This window comes from Protopterus annectens, chromosome 11.part0, assembly GCF_019279795.1.
Source record: "Protopterus annectens isolate FY-2018-M chromosome 11.part0, PAN1.0, whole genome shotgun sequence".
NCBI classification, from domain to species: Eukaryota; Metazoa; Chordata; order Ceratodontiformes; family Protopteridae; genus Protopterus; species Protopterus annectens.
The window spans coordinates 9,685,982-9,699,786 of NC_056745.1; the positions used below are offsets into that span (position 1 = coordinate 9,685,982).

At 39.7% G+C, this 13,805-nt stretch overlaps 1 protein-coding gene across 1 annotated transcript in view; it reads right to left on the reverse strand.

Moving 5' to 3' along the window:
* Positions 1-13,805, reverse strand: part of LOC122815115 (zinc finger protein 2 homolog) — a 100,306-nt gene that overhangs the window by 37,799 nt on the left and 48,702 nt on the right. Inside the window, exon 3 of the mRNA XM_044087361.1 lies at positions 9,445-9,567. Coding sequence (XP_043943296.1) covers positions 9,445-9,567 — 123 coding nt within the window. The remainder of the gene's footprint in view (positions 1-9,444; positions 9,568-13,805) is intronic.

A 13,805-nucleotide genomic window follows, 5' to 3' on the forward strand; every position in this document is an offset into this window, starting at 1 on the left:
CTTCAACGCTGCTGCCGCGAACTGCAAAATTCAAAAACTGCGAAAACCAAAGCACCGAATTACAAAACCTCGCCCCTTTTTGACTCATGGCAGCACTCGTTTTGGTGGTGGAGCGATAGGGAATGTCGCATTTCGATATTTTATGACGTTTAGAGAAGTCGGCGTAACGGAATTTAGCTAAACGGTTCGTGGATATGCACATTTGGAAATGTGCCTTCGCACAAATGAAGCTATACCATTTAGGAATATGGACTGAAATTATTCTGGTGTGGCAGTTAAGGATATGTGGGAAGAGAGCAAACAAAAGATAATATACAAACTGAGAAAATAGAAGCTTTGTTATATGGATATGGATAGCAAGATACAAGAAGTCAAAATGTTTTTGTCCCTTTAGTCTTATACACAGGTCAGGCATGTTTTTATCAACCAGAGGAAAAGTTGTGGATAAAAATTAATAAAGAGCTGAAGGATTTTATCTGGAAGGGGAAGATGGCAAGAGTCAAGTGGGAAAGAGGTATTTGGGAACATATTTTCTGGGAGTGCGGTGTGTTGGCGGACTTTAAGGATTCCCTGTGGGATGCTGAGTGGAAGGGGATGATTTTTCTGAGCTATGATACAGAATCAGAATTGCCTAGACATGGTAAGGGTTTGCTGTGTCCAATTATGATGGCTGCTAAAAAAGCAATTACTAGAAAATGGAAATCAAAGTCCTAACCAACTATATTTGACTACAGTAACAGAGATGAAACAACTGGAATTGAGATCTTTAGAAAAGGATAGGAGCAAACTACATAGGGAAAACATGGGAATTATGGGAACAATACATACAGGGGAGAAATGAGGTTTAAAAGAAGGCAGGACTTAAGCTATGTAAAAACACAAACCACACACCCACCTTCGTTGAGGCTCTCAATAGAACTCTACCCAAACAGCAGACCTCCAAGGCAGAAACCCACTCAGCCACCACAACACAGCACAAACCACAAGACACACAGCTCACCTACACAGTGTGCCCCTCAACCTAAGCCCCTAAAGCAAAACAGCTTGCCCAATACAATAATCACAGGTGACTCAATAGTGAGGCACACTGATGTCCCACTCACTAGGTTGAAAAAGGAGAAGGTAACAGTCAGCTGTCTATCAGGTGCCAGAATCTGACACAAAACTCACGCACTCAGGTCACTTCATAAAGCAGTGGTGTAGCGGTAGTGTTGTCACCTCACAGCAAAAGGTTCTCTGTTTCGATTCTCGGCTGGGGTGCCTTCTGTGTGGAGTCTGCATGTCCTCCCTGAGTTTGTGTGGGTTTCCTCCGGGTGCTCCAGTTTCCTCCCACATTACAAAAACATGTGCCTGGAGCATTTCTCCCTGGGCCTCTGCTGAAAATTGGCTTTGTTCCAAGTCGGACTTTCCTGGTTAACAAATGATAAATAAATAAAGTACAAGTATGACTCTGTCATTGTCCATGTGGGTGTGAATGACCCGAGATGCACCTCCCTGGATTACATTAAAAGAGACATGGTGGAGCTGTTGGATTATGTGGCCCAGGTAGGTATGATCCTAGCCTTGAGCAGCATCCTACCGTTGCCCAGAATGACACCGCAGTACAAACAGAAAATTATTGACTTCAACAATTGGCTAAGTTTCTGGTGTCATTCTACGGGGGTCCAGTATCTGTCTGCTTGGGATGATATGATTGACAAACCTCGATGCTGTGCCAGAGATGGCCTCATCTGTCACCCCTGAGTTTCCGGGTACTGGCTAAGGCTCTTGCCATCCCTATTGTGCCCTTTATAGGTGGTGTTCCAAAGACCAAATTACCACCATAACAGCTATAAATAAATGCAATCTAAGGGTCATGCTGCTCAATGCTAGAAGTCTAAATCTCAAGATGCACTTCATCAAAACACTCCTCAAAATGGAGAACATCCAACATTTGTGCTGTAACAGAGACCTGGTTCAAAGCAGCAGAAAGCACCCCTGCACTACCAGGCTATAACTCATTCCACACCTTTCGGCCCCAGAACATGGACCGAAGCCCCAAAGGTGGTGGTGTCCCGATATTCATAAAGGATATGCACACCTCCAGACTAGCAGCCCAGCATAACACATGTGAGATACTCCAGGTACAACTAACACTGGGGAAGACGGCGATTCAGGTCATAGCCTGCTTAGGTCCCCAACCATGTCCCAAGACTCTCACTCCACATTCCTAAGCACCCTGGAAACTAGTAGGGTCCAACCCAGCACTCATACTAGGTGACTTCAACTACTCTTCCATTAAATGGGAAAACTACTCATGCACCAATGCACTGGCCCAATGCTTCCCGGAATTCATCAGTTCCAATGCCCTAGACCAGCTCATTCTTACCCCCACTAGAGGAAACAACATTCTTGACCTGGTTATTACTAACATGGGCAACCGTTGCTCTATACCAATAGTCATTTCCTCACTGGTTAGATCCGACCACAAACTAATCACCATGGAAATCCACATCTCACCCACACCCCCCGCAAAGGTATCCAATATGAAAAACTTAAAGCTGACTTTAGACTAATAAAAACAGACGTGGCTAACTTCATGGCACTTATGCCAATGGAAAATAGATGCATGACTGCCGAGTTATACACCAATAAACTGTACGAACATGTACATAATGCATGGAATTAGCCATACCCAACAGAACCAAGACGCTCTCCTCCAAAAAAAGGAAGCAAATCTGGTGGTCCCCTGCCATTAATAAACTCTACAACAGAAGGAAGAAACTATTGCATAAAAAGGTGAAGTCCCAAGACTGGAAAAATTCTTTATTAGCCTCAACAAAAAGTTGAGATCCCTCATCAAAACCTCTAAAGTCAGCTATGAAGGAAGAATTGCGTCAGACACTAAAACACAACCACAAAGCCTTCTACAGTTATATCAAGAATCTACATGGCAATACCCATATTTGCTCTGAGTTACTGCACAATGGTATCTCCTATACTGAGCCAACAGATATTGACAACATACTGGCCGACAGATTCAGTGCCAACTTTACCCCTCCCCCCCAAAGGACCAATCTCAATACCGGAAGAATGCCAGGCACTCAGCATTACTGCAGCACAGGTTAAAGCTGCATTGTCCAAGGCAAAGAATACAGCTTCCATGGGACCAGACAACATTTCTGGCTGTGTTCTACATGAATTACAAAGTGAACTGACACCGCATCTGTGTGCCCTGTTCACTCACAGCCTCACCTCAGGCTTTTGCTCTTCCGAATGGTGCACTGCTACAATCATACCTCTCCATAAAGGAGGAGTGACTACAGACCCTGGAAATTATTGCCCCATTAGCCTGATGAGTCTGATATATAAGGCTATGGAGCGCATCATTATGGACCTAGTTAACAAGCATATAGAGAATCTCCAAACTCTAGATCCCACGCAATTTGGTTTTGTGAAAGGTAGATTATGCCTGCTCAACCTGGATGACTTCTTTGAGTCAGTCACCAGAGCTGTGGATGAGGGTATGGCAGTTAATACAGCCTACCTCGATCTGGCCAAGGCCTTTGATACCATTCCTTACTCAGGAATTATTGATAAACTCATAAAACTAGGCATCAACCCCTATATCATTAGGTGGTTTGCAAACTGGCTCACAGACAGAACCCACAATGTGAAAGTTGCATACTCCAAGTCAGATTGCCGGCCAGTCACGAGTGGAGTCTTACAGGGATCTGTCCTGGGTCCTCTCCTGTTTGGCATCTACTTCTTAGAAGTCGAGGCCAACACAGAGGGACTCTGGCTGACCAAATTCGCAGATGACTGCAAGCTGGGAGCCATTATTAACTCCCCAAGTGATGCAGACATCCTACAGAAAGGCCTCACCGAGACCAATGACTGGTGTCAAAGCCGTGGCCTTAAGCTTAATGCCAAAAAATGCACAGTCATCCCCTTTGGGAAAAACTCAGTTCCCACTAATTACCACATTGATGGGAGCCCACTGAACACTGAAGGCATTATAAGAGATCTGGGGACACAGGTTGACAGCAACCTCTCCTTTGACCACCACATTGCCACTGTGATCAGAAAGTCCTTCTATGTGGCACATCTCATCACCAAGGATTTTACATCCAGGAAGAAAGAGGTCATCATTTCTCTCTGCTCTTCCCTCATTAGACCAATCAAAGAGTATAATGCCCCATTTGGCATGTACCTCACTAGACACCTGTAACAGCTGGAGAGGCCACAAAAGTACCTCACAGAGAGGATTCTAGGCCTTAAACACATGTCCTACATGGACAGACTCAAAAAACTCCAGCTATTCTCTGTCTCATATCGTGTACTAAGAGGCGATCTCTGCTTGACTTACAAAGCCATGTCTGACCCAGCTCTGTTAGAAATGCTACATCTAAAGAAATCTTAATCCCTCTGCACCACACACTCCAGATACCTCAACCGCATTACCACAATCAACAGAACATGCTGGAGGGACAAGTTCATAACCCAGAGACTGCCCATGCTATGGAATAAACTTCCCATGCATGTCAAGCAGAGCATCTCACTGGCCCTCTTCAAGAGAAATCTTGATGAGTGGATGGGAAATAGAAAGTTCACCCCGGGGATCACTCCAGTGGCTCTACTTGATAGAGGCACTGGGAACAGATGTCGAGCGGCACAATGCCAGGGCAATTCTGTGTGTTAGGCTTGTAAAGGCTACAGAGTATTTGCCTAGTACACACCTATGAGTGAACATGATTGGGTAGATTATAAGGGATGTATAATGTTTGCAACTGGAAGTGTGTCAGTATGATTTGTGATATATAATGTTTGCAACTAGGATTGTGTCTGTGTGGTTTGTTTTCATTTATATAAATGTATGATTGCTTATGTCATACGTAATGCTTTAATAAAGATCGTACGTAATGCTTTAATAAAGATGTTTCTTGTTTTAAAAAAGGGGCAGGAATTGAATAACTTATGTACTGTTGCTTAGGTTATATGACATATAGCAATACATGCAAACTATAATGTTTGTTAATGTTAGATCTGAAATCAAACAAGCCTGTTCAAATACTGCAAATAAGATAAGTCAGGAAGCCTTTGAAGGCTATTTGCAGTGTGTCAATGATAAAAATTGTTGACTTATGTAAAAGAGCTTATGGATCGTAAAAAGAAAAAAACTGTTGAGAGACATTTGGGATTACGAACGCAAACAAGTGTTCATTTCTTCTTCCAAAACCAACAAAAAGCAGCATGTTAGGTTCCAAGAAGGGAAGGAGGTAACTGAACAATCTGTGAATTATTATACATTGGCTGAAAGCGGAGTCTCATCAGCGGAAGGGGAAGGATGGGAAGACCACCCACGGCTACCAAAAGGACAGAATCCTGGGTATCTAAACAGGAATTTTCATGACCAACCAGGGTTACATCAAGGGAATAAGAAGAGAAGTTGGCAGGATCAACAGCGTGGTGGCAGGTATAATTCCCGAACCAACAAACGGGGAAAAATGACATTATAAAATGGGACTTTCTAATAATATAAATGTGAGCGGGTTTGAATATATTGTAAACTTGTCTGAATGCATTATTAGTAAAGAAGAGAAAATGTTTTACACAGGGGTTTGAAATTTATCCCAACGTCTCTTCCCAGAATGTATGAGTTAAAGGGGGAGGTATTCAATTTTGTTTGCAAGTTACATTTAATAGATTTCTATGGAAATCAAACAAGAAGTTTAGAAGCAGATGTGAACAATGCAAGGTTTGTCGACGCTGCAAGTAATGATGAGAGTTTTTTCTTGTAATTCTGACTTAAAATGCAATGCTTATAGTAATTTTGATACCAATAGTGTTCCTTATAAAAGCAAATGTATGGCTCCTTTCAAGTGTGATAAAATCGAAATGCTTCACCGTATGTTAAATTATGCGATAGAGCAAGAGTGCAGTCATTTTTTAGAAGTGGAATTCAATGTAATAAGACACAAAAATAATGGGTCACTTTAAAAAAATTAAAGGAAAGAAAGAAACTTATATTCAAGCCTGCAGACAAGGGGGAACAACTAGTAATGATGCATTACACACAGTATGTAAATATGTGTTTACACCATCTAGAAAATGACAAAATCTATGATAAACCAGGTTTCTTAACTTATCAGGAGATGGTTAAGAACTTTGAAGAATTAATACATAAAGGGGTCAGACTAAATTAAGTCATGAAGATGCTAAAAATAAGTTCTTAAATAAAAGCAGTGAGTTGGCAAAGTTTTTTGTGTGCCTAAAATACATAAAAGCAAGGTTAACCCTCCCATTGTATCTGCTTGCAGTTAAGTAACCCATAACTTGGGATTTTTTTGCATCAGTTTTTGTTAAAAAAAAGTGATACAATAACCTTCATATATCAAAGACAGTTTTGATTTTCTGGATAAAGTAAAGAAATAGTATGCCAGAAGAACATGTTTTTTACAGTGATAGATGTAGTCAGCCTATACACCACTGTAAAACATAGTGATGGCATAGAAGCTATAGAATTATTTTCTGGGGAAAAGCCCTAGAATGCAATATATTATAGAACTGACATTGTTCTGTTTGGAACACACACACACACACACACACACACACACACACACAGTTTCTTCCATTCCTTATGGGAAAATTGTTAGGATTAAACGTTTGTGCAGTGACAGGAAGGAATGTGAGAAGCAAGTTCAAAATACAGCTAACATGTTTATAGAAAGGGGCTATGAGCCAGAGAAAGTGTGGTTGGGGTATAATAAAGTAATGAACAAAAAAGTGAATAAAGCACAGAACATAATAATGCAGAAAGTATACTAATTTTGCTAACATTTTAAAGAAAATAGTTAGGTATTACTGGTCCTATATACAGAAAGAAAAATCCTGCCTAAAGCATGTTAAACTTTGTTTTTTGTATAAAAGAGGCAGGAATCTTAAGGACATGTTAGTACATGGAAAATTTGAGAGACCAAAAAATATAGAAAATAATATAGTGAGATATGAAACTTATCCACATGACAATTGCACCGTATGCAAACACATAGTCGACAGTTTTGAAAGCATTAATGGAAAAATTTGATAGAAGACGTAGCTTCACTTACAATAGTGAGAAGGTTATATATTGTTTAAAATTTCCTTGTGGATTATTTTATATTGGTGAGAGCAAGAGAAGTTTTTCTGCAAGATTAAAAGAGCACACAAGGGACATCAAGAAGCAACGATTTCAGAGTCCTGTAGCTTTGCACTTTAAGGAACACCATAAGGAGACCCACAGGGGTTACAGGCAATTGTTTTGGAACAAGTAAATACTAGGTTTAGTACTGATGAAAAATTTAAGGAACATTTAAGAAGGAAGGAAGCAATATTTATTTTAAAATATGATCCAATGTTTCCAAGAGGTTTGAATAGGGAATTCTCTTAAGCATTTAATATAGGAAGGTTAAAAAGAATATTAAACGTTAACCTTCTTAGTTGGCTTTTTAGTGAATTCTTAATTGGATGATTATTTAATTAATTAAATGCAAGTACTTAAGTGTATGCTTACTAGCAGAAAGCTGTACTCTGAAAAGGCTGTTCTGAAAGCTGAGATGCCAGAGAAGTATTATTTGCTCTTAATGCTATAAGTTTGAAGTTTTGCTGTTAACGTTTACTGCAGAAGTTATTATTTTTTTTTATTTTAATAAATCAGTATGTGTTCTAAACTGAGTGAATTCATCTGGCCTGGAACTTGTGGTGTGAGGTTTAATTTGTTAATCGTTTGATAACTTCTGTATAAATGCAAATTTGCCTATGTCATAAGTGACAATTTAATAAAGGTGTTTAAATAAATAAATAAAAGTGAAAACGCTTTACTATAAAAAAAAAAAAAGTTAGGGGGAGAGAACTTTGAACCTTGTATTCTGTGTTGATGAGGTTATGACAGGCACATGATGGTACTGGAAATAATAGAAGCTTACACTGGTACTTTCTTTTACTGATGACGCTGTGCAGGGTAATGGTGGAAAAGGTTAACAATACACTGAATAGAATAAGGTGTGGAAATCTGCTTTACTTTATTAATATGAATGTCATCTGCTGTCAGGACACTGCAATAAAATTATTACAACTGGTGTACTCTTTCCTTATGGTAATGGTGGTTTGCTTACACTTTGAACTGAGGTTTCACGGTTCTTGCTTTATGTTGCTGCAAGCAAGCTTTGGTTAAGGTTGCAAATGTGTAGTAAACATTTACTCTGGAAGGTACTTTCAGTGTTTTGCTGCAGGAGTAATGAGTGGGATTCATTTCTGTAAGTTTGGTTTCTTAAGGTGTACTTCCTGTATGTTGTTTCAGGTGAACATATGAAGCAGAAGTAGGGATCCAGACAGCGGAAAAATAAGCAGTAGGGATCCAGACAGCGGAAAAACAAACAGTAGGGATCCAGACAGCAGAAAAACAACTTCAGCCCTGAAGAGAACCACATCCTTATGGGGGCTCTTTGGCTATATGTTAAGCACCTGTTTGACAAAAGTGGAGCCAAAACAAGCTGAGAGAACTGTTATGTGGTTTTGGTTATAATTGCAGTTCGGGGGGGCATATTAATTCACTGCAGAAAAAGGACCAAAGACATGTCTCCTTCCTAGCACTGGCAGACAGCATGATATGATATGACAAAGAATGAATGGGCCAAGATAATGCTGAGGCTAGATGGTCAGAAAATGATGTTGGCCAAAACGTGACAAAAACATGGATTATGTTTTTGCATTAAATCCCAGCTGCGTCCACTAAAATACCCTTGCAAATGACTGGGCCTCTCCTAACAGTATCTTCTCCATTCACTACCAGTCCGTCCAGTTTGGTGACATCATACAATTAGCTGATTCTTCTCTCCTACCAGTGACTGATATCTATAGCAAACACACTGAACAGACCTGGTCCCAGCACTGAACTCCAACTACTCATTTGGGTTTCTACATAACAGCCTGCACTGCCATTTTGCTTCCACTCAGGAATTTTTTTTGTGCATTCAACACATTTTTGCTCCAGTCAAACATCCTTTAATTTTTCTCTCTAATGTACTGTGAGATATACTGTCAAGAGAATTTACTACACTTCCGATGCACCACATCTGAAGCCCCCCCCCCCCAAAATGGGGAAGTAGTCATTGAATTGGAACAAGTTTAGCTGTCAGAAGGGTGGTCTGCAAAGCCAGACAGATGGGCATCTACAAATATTGCAGCCAGAGACACTAAGCCTTGGGTGCAGCACCTTTCCTGAAAAAAAGTGTGATTAAATGACCTTTAATTACAGTAGACTGATTAGGCACACATTCATTATAAAGATCAACAAATGCATTAACAAGTAGCATTTTAACTTCTATCATCAGATATATTCATTGTCCAACTATTACCAGCTCCTTAACTTATTCTGAAGCATTAATTGGAAAACCAGAACAATTCATAATCCAGGGATCTACTTACTGCTAGAGGGTTCATCACAACTGTTCTTCTGGGGCAGGGTCACTGCTCCTTCCAGAGAATCAGGTACGAGTTCCTCTTGTTTTTCAATCAGTAACAGTAGTTGTCTCTTTGGTATGTTGAACCCTGCCAGGATAAACGACAGAATATTATCCTAAAGCTATAATCCTAGGAATTCCTGTTAAGCCCATCAATTCATTTTAAAATATGTTGAGTCACTTATTCAAATACAGACTGGTATTCCATAAGACATGACTTATAAAATCAGATGACAAAGCATTGAACCAGAATTTCATTGAAAAAGCATCCACACCAAGAAAACATATACATCATTATACGGTCATCATTTCAGTAGAACTCTGTATCTTACTGGGATAACTATACCCCATAAAAATGGATACTGCACGAGGCAAGTAAGGTGCATTAGTCCAAGTTCCCAGCTAAGTAATACTTTTAGCGCTGTTAACTTTATATTGAAAATGTAAAACCTTTCAAATCAATACCAGTGTATCAGCAGCTAATCCATCCACCATTGATACTGACAATATTAGAAGTTTGTGGGTTCTATCTCCACACAAGGTGCCTAAATTAGTTTTCCTTTGCTAACACTGTACTGCACTATAATGGGGGTGCTACACCCCTGAGGTGTCAGCATGGGGATAACCCATTATATCAAGGCACCATTTGCCTGAGGTGGTGGAAGTTCAGGTGAATGCATAAGATCCCATGGCAATACCCAAAAAGAAAAACGGAATTTCCTAGAGACACTGCAAAATTAACCCGAGGTAGTATGAATACCACAGCAGACCCTCCTGAAAATAGATCATACCTAGTAGGACTAAATTTAGCAACAGAAATACATAAACATATTCTGTACCTCCTCAGCACTCATATGAATTCATCTAATCCATCTAAATCCAATATTTAAATTCTCTAACACTGTAGTATAAGATATGATACTTCAGGGATACAATTAATAACTCAGTAGTACTGCAGTATTGTTTTTATTGTATTCCCATTTCTTGGAATTAATGTAACGGCAAAGCACTATTTCGAGCTGGCTTCCTTAAGTGAGTGACTTACAAATTAGTGACAAGCAGCACATAAACAGAACAGGGTGTGAGACACAAATCACATGATTTGTCTGGGATGTGTTGTAAAAAAGACGGTAACCAGTTTTTTCATTTGTTCTGCATTCTCGCATCTATATTTTTACAAATGAGTGTGTCGTATACTACTGACAAGCATTATGTCAAATGAAACCGAAACGGTCGCAGTCCACTGGGGGCTCTGTTAGCCCCTTGTTAATGAATATGCAGGTATGTAATCATTTTACATTCACACCACTACTGCAAAAACTAGTGAAGAGCAAATCGCTGAATAGTAGTAAACAAAACCGTAGACGATGCTGGAAAAAACAGTGACTAATGCTTTGACTCTGATGGACACAGCATGAGTGAATGCGGTTTACATTGTTAATTTATATAAATACCTATATATTTTGTAATTTCTGGAAGTGTATCAAAATAGGAAATTACTTGTAATTCTCTGACCGCTGACGTCCGTTTCAACGACAGTAATGTTAGCACCAAAGCACAGCTGGATCACTAACTAAGCTCTTCTTCACTCGTCTCATTTCCCACAACCCCATGCTCGTTAGCCAATCACAATTTGCTTTATAGCAATTACGATGCATAATTTTCGTATGTAAATACATGATTGCTTTGTATAAATATTGTGTTTTTGTCATAGCATGCAAGCTCTATTTTGTTTCTAGTCAAGCTGTATTAACAGATTTGTTAGTTAATCTTTGCACCATCTGTTTAACTGCTATATGGTTTATTATGTAACCGTGTATTTTGGAGCTTTTCTCCTTGGGTCTCCACTGAAAATGGGCCTCGAGCCCAGTTGGACCGACTCGGTTAACAAATGTCAATAAATAAATATAAATTAATAAATAAATTGATCTTCATGATGAGGAGCCAACCAGGTCCTGTTTCTGCCAAATCCACGATTCCACACTGAGGAGAAAAAAAAAGGACTTCTGCTTTTAAAACTGTAGAAAGCAACATGCTACAATTTATTACACGCAAGAAGCATTGAAGCACTTCGGTACCATAGAAAAGCAGTATCAGAATTAATTTTTGTCCTGGAATAAAGAAATGCACTAGTGATCCAACACCTTGTGTCCAGGTGCCACTCTGCCCCACCCCAGCTACACTACTGTGGTACTACAGTACCACATGTCTAGCTTTCAGGGTTACCAAAATTTAGAAAATTGTGAAAAATCTACAAAGAAATGCAAGTGTGGACATATTCTGTAATGCAGTGGTAATGCATATACAGTTATTCCATTAAGTTCTATAACTAAAGGAAAGCATTTACTGAAAACATTGATATTTGTAATTTTTAGAGGCATTTAGGGTTTAGAAAGTGTTTAGAATTCCTTGCCCTTCACTTTTCATAAAAGGCTTACAGTTTCTCATGATGCTTGTAGGCTGCTACCAATACATGTTTCAAGGGAGCCGTACTGTGTGTTGCCTCACACAGGACTGGCTGTACTGCTTGTTGCCTCACAGAGGACTGGCCGTACTGTTTGTTGCCTCACAGAGGACTGGCTGTACTGCTTGTTGCCTCACAGAGGACTGGCCGTACTGTTTGTTGCCTCACAGAGGACTGACATTCACAATGTTCAGCCAAAAAGATCACTCAGCCCAGAAGCGCTACCAGAGTAAGTGACTTGGTCAGAGTCGTACAGATGGCAAACGAAGGTTGAAAGAAAATGGATAGAAATACTTGCAAACACTAGTATGACAAAGCAAATCAAATGAATGTTTACATGAAGATGGAGAGAATTGGGAGAAAAAATGTTAAAACTGATAAATATTTATTTATTTACTTATTGGCATTTGTTTACCAGAAGAGTCTGACTGAGCAGTGCCCTTTGTCAGCAGAGGCCTGAGGAGAAAAGCTCTACTATACAGACATCATGGACATCACGTGCACTGTTTCACGTGCACTGTTTCATCATTTATACTTCGTTTCATTCATGAGCAACAGTTCCAGTATTCATATGCCCTTGACATCAGTTACATTTACAGTTTTAATTAAAAATAGCAGTTACATGGGGCATATACGAATAAACAGTTTGTAATACAGGGAGGTATATGCAGTGCAGTGTCATTAGCATGCATAGATTGTCAGGTTTTATGTACGAGTATCTGTTACCGTAAAGACTTGGTCAAAATCTATCACAGATAGATAAGATAAAGAGATTTAAAGCAGCCCACGAAAAGGAAAGAGGGAAGGAGGCCCAAGGAACATGAAGGAGATGAGATGATAGAGGACGGTACAGACGTGATAACAATATATCAAGTTTTGTGCAGCAGAGAGTCACGGCACAAACTCATATAGCTATATTAGTACCAGTTTAACCAGAGGAGGTGCAGGTGGAGAGCCATTTACTCTGTCAGGTGTTGCTTCAGTTGGTATAGTATTTCAGGTTGCAGACAGTTCTTTGATGGAATGGGATGGGATTCCAGCTTTTAGCAGTGCAATGTGAATACAAGGAGCATCCTGCATTGTTAGGTCTGGTTCTAGAGAGCAACTGTCAGTGGCGTATAGAGCTATCTTCAAAGTGTAAGGCTGAATGACTGAGTGATGAGATGAAAATGTTTCAAGCTGTGCAGTAGTTTGAAGTTTGTAATAAACTGTGAGTAAAATACAGAATTATGTAGTTCAAGCTGGTTTAGTTACTTTAGAGTGCTGATTGGTTGAGAATGTGGCTTCTTTACTGTAGCATTGTTCTAGTTTGGCTGAGAGAGGAGTTGATATTGGTTAGGATAGGAGAGACATCTAAAAGGGTGGGGGATATGAGAGAGGGGTTGATATTGGTTAGGATAGGAGAGACATCTAAAAGGGTGGGGGGTATGAGAGAGGAATTGATATTGGTTAGGATAGGAGAGACATCTAAAAGGGTGGGGGGTATGAGAGAGGGGTTGATATTAGTTAGGATAGGAGAGACATCTAAAAGGGTGGGGGGTATGAGAGAGGGGTTGATATTGGTTAGGATAGGAGAGACATCTAAAAGGGTGGGGGAGGTAGAAAAGAAGCACCTGTGTTTTGTCTAGCAGAGTTAGTAAGGTGGTGTTTCACTTTACAAAAAGCAGGCTAGCTTTTGGTGTCTTTATGGCTTGCAGAAGGTGGGCTTCAAATTTCAGGTGGTCATCTAAAGCAAGTTGGTGTGGGATACCTATTCTATTATTGGTCTTGTTGGATGACTGTATATATATATATATATATATATATATATATATATATATATATATATATATATATATATATATATTGTGTGTGTGTGTGTA